The sequence below is a fragment of the Rhizophagus irregularis genome, chromosome 11 (assembly GCF_026210795.1).
Source record: "Rhizophagus irregularis chromosome 11, complete sequence".
In the NCBI taxonomy this organism is placed as follows: domain Eukaryota; kingdom Fungi; phylum Glomeromycota; class Glomeromycetes; order Glomerales; family Glomeraceae; genus Rhizophagus; species Rhizophagus irregularis.
This window is the reverse complement of record NC_089439.1, coordinates 1,714,251-1,716,087: the sequence shown is the minus strand read 5'-3', so window position 1 is coordinate 1,716,087 and position 1,837 is coordinate 1,714,251. Positions and strand designations below refer to the sequence as shown.

The 1,837-nt window shown below is 38.1% G+C and overlaps 1 protein-coding gene across 1 annotated transcript; it reads right to left on the bottom strand.

The window, feature by feature from the left end:
• Nucleotides 1-514: 514 nt before the first annotated feature.
• Nucleotides 515-1,480, bottom strand: OCT59_002906 (uncharacterized protein; the record flags this gene model as incomplete). The annotated part of the gene is made up of 1 exon (XM_025311670.2): nucleotides 515-1,480. One exon carries the CDS (start codon nucleotides 1,478-1,480, stop codon nucleotides 515-517), a length of 966 nt encoding a protein of 321 aa, XP_025169312.2.
• Nucleotides 1,481-1,837: the final 357 nt, after the last annotated feature.

Here is a 1,837-nt window from a genome sequence, read left to right as displayed (position 1 = left end):
TTCATAGCAACAATCGTTACAACACTAGACTGTTATTGTCATTACATCACTTCCCATAAAACCAAATGTTTTATAATTCGAGAGGAGGTCCTACCTGACCGTCTTGCCGCTCAACCACGCAATGGTCTTAGGGTGTTCCTAAGGTAGAAACCACGTTTCTAGTTTGGAAGAACCTTAATGGACAAATTTTCTATAAATGACGATTACCTTATAATATGGTAGTAATCTACTTACGTCACCTTACATTATTATTATTCACCCTTTCCGGTGTAATACCCGTTTTTAGAATCAACACAATCTGTGATTTACTTTTTATACCACTAGCGGGAAATCGGTTAATAACCTGGCTTGTATAATTGTGGGCTATTCGCAATGAGAAACAGTTATCTTATTAAAACATAATTCGAAAAATGAACGACCATCTGTGACGTTATTTCGTGATTAGTTAATAATATCGTGGAATCATTAGAATACGAGAAATTTTACTTCGTAGGCGGAGCCTAGTGAAACTACTCTATATGATACTTCCTAACAGACAAACACTCTTTAGAATATGAAATGCACTCGAATCTAACCATTTAGTTTCTAGGAGAGCATCTGCAATCGAATTACGTTGGCAAAGTGTGGTTTTTGTTGCTGCACGTAGAAAGGTCAATAATATCTCCCGTGTATGACAATACCAATTATAAGACACACGGGCTAATAGTTTTTCTACTTTTGTAGATTCATGCGGCAGACCCTTGCTGACTGGGCAATCATCGTCATTATATTTTATCCTGGTACATTCGAAACGACAAGGCCATAATCCTCTGGAACGTAAAATATCGAGGGGCGTTTTGCCTGTAGAATCTTTGATTGCTAGGTTAGCACCAAGCGAAACCATCATGATTATCTCAGAGACAGTTGCGGTTGGACTTTTCATTCTTGCGTGTAATGCGGTCTGCTGGGCGAAAGGATCTCGATAATTAATGTTTACTCCTTTGTACGCTAACCATCGAATTATGTGATCTATTCTTCCACTATAAGCAGCTCTATAATAAATCAGGTTAGATTGTAGTACCCCTCCATGTTCTACCAATAATTTGAGTCTAGGCAGCGGACTTTTTTGCAGAGACAAAGTAACTAGTGCGTTGTTCCCCCACATGTTCACCGAATTAACACAAATGCCTGCATCCAACAAGAAGCTCAATACTTTCCTGTTTTGTTCTCCTTTTGTCGCAAGATGCAGCAAAGAATTATCATAGATATCGACACTCGATAGACCATAACCTATGTCGAACAAAAACTGCAAGAACCTTCTTGACATCCTGAGTTTACTAAAAGCAACATGTAGAGCACTATTCTCAGACGAGAGTAGAGAAAGTGGTTGAACCATCCTGTATAACTGTTGGTGATTATATGTTAATATTGACCTCTCTGCTTCGTTGCAGCATTGCAGATATTCTTTGTACCTTATGTATGGCGCCTTTTGTGTTTCCATTATTGCAGTCGAGTCTGTTAATTAACAAGCATGAAAAAAGTGTTCAAACCATTTCTTTTCTCGTTTGGTGTGGTTAGAAGAGCTGTCAAAGTGAAATTACACCGGTAATAGTATTCGTTGATGCTAGAAAATTTTGATTGAAGGCACTCTTGCATGGTGAAACCTGTTATAGTTCGTAGATACGGCTAATCTCTATGATGACTATGATTCTGTTCTAGAGAACATATGGACAGGTGGGACTAATCATTCCTAGTGACAAAATTACTCTTATTTCTATGGTGTTCCTACGAGGAGTATTTTTGTTTTTGTGATCTTCACTAATTTCTCCTTCTCGTTCTTCATCTAGCCTATATCCAT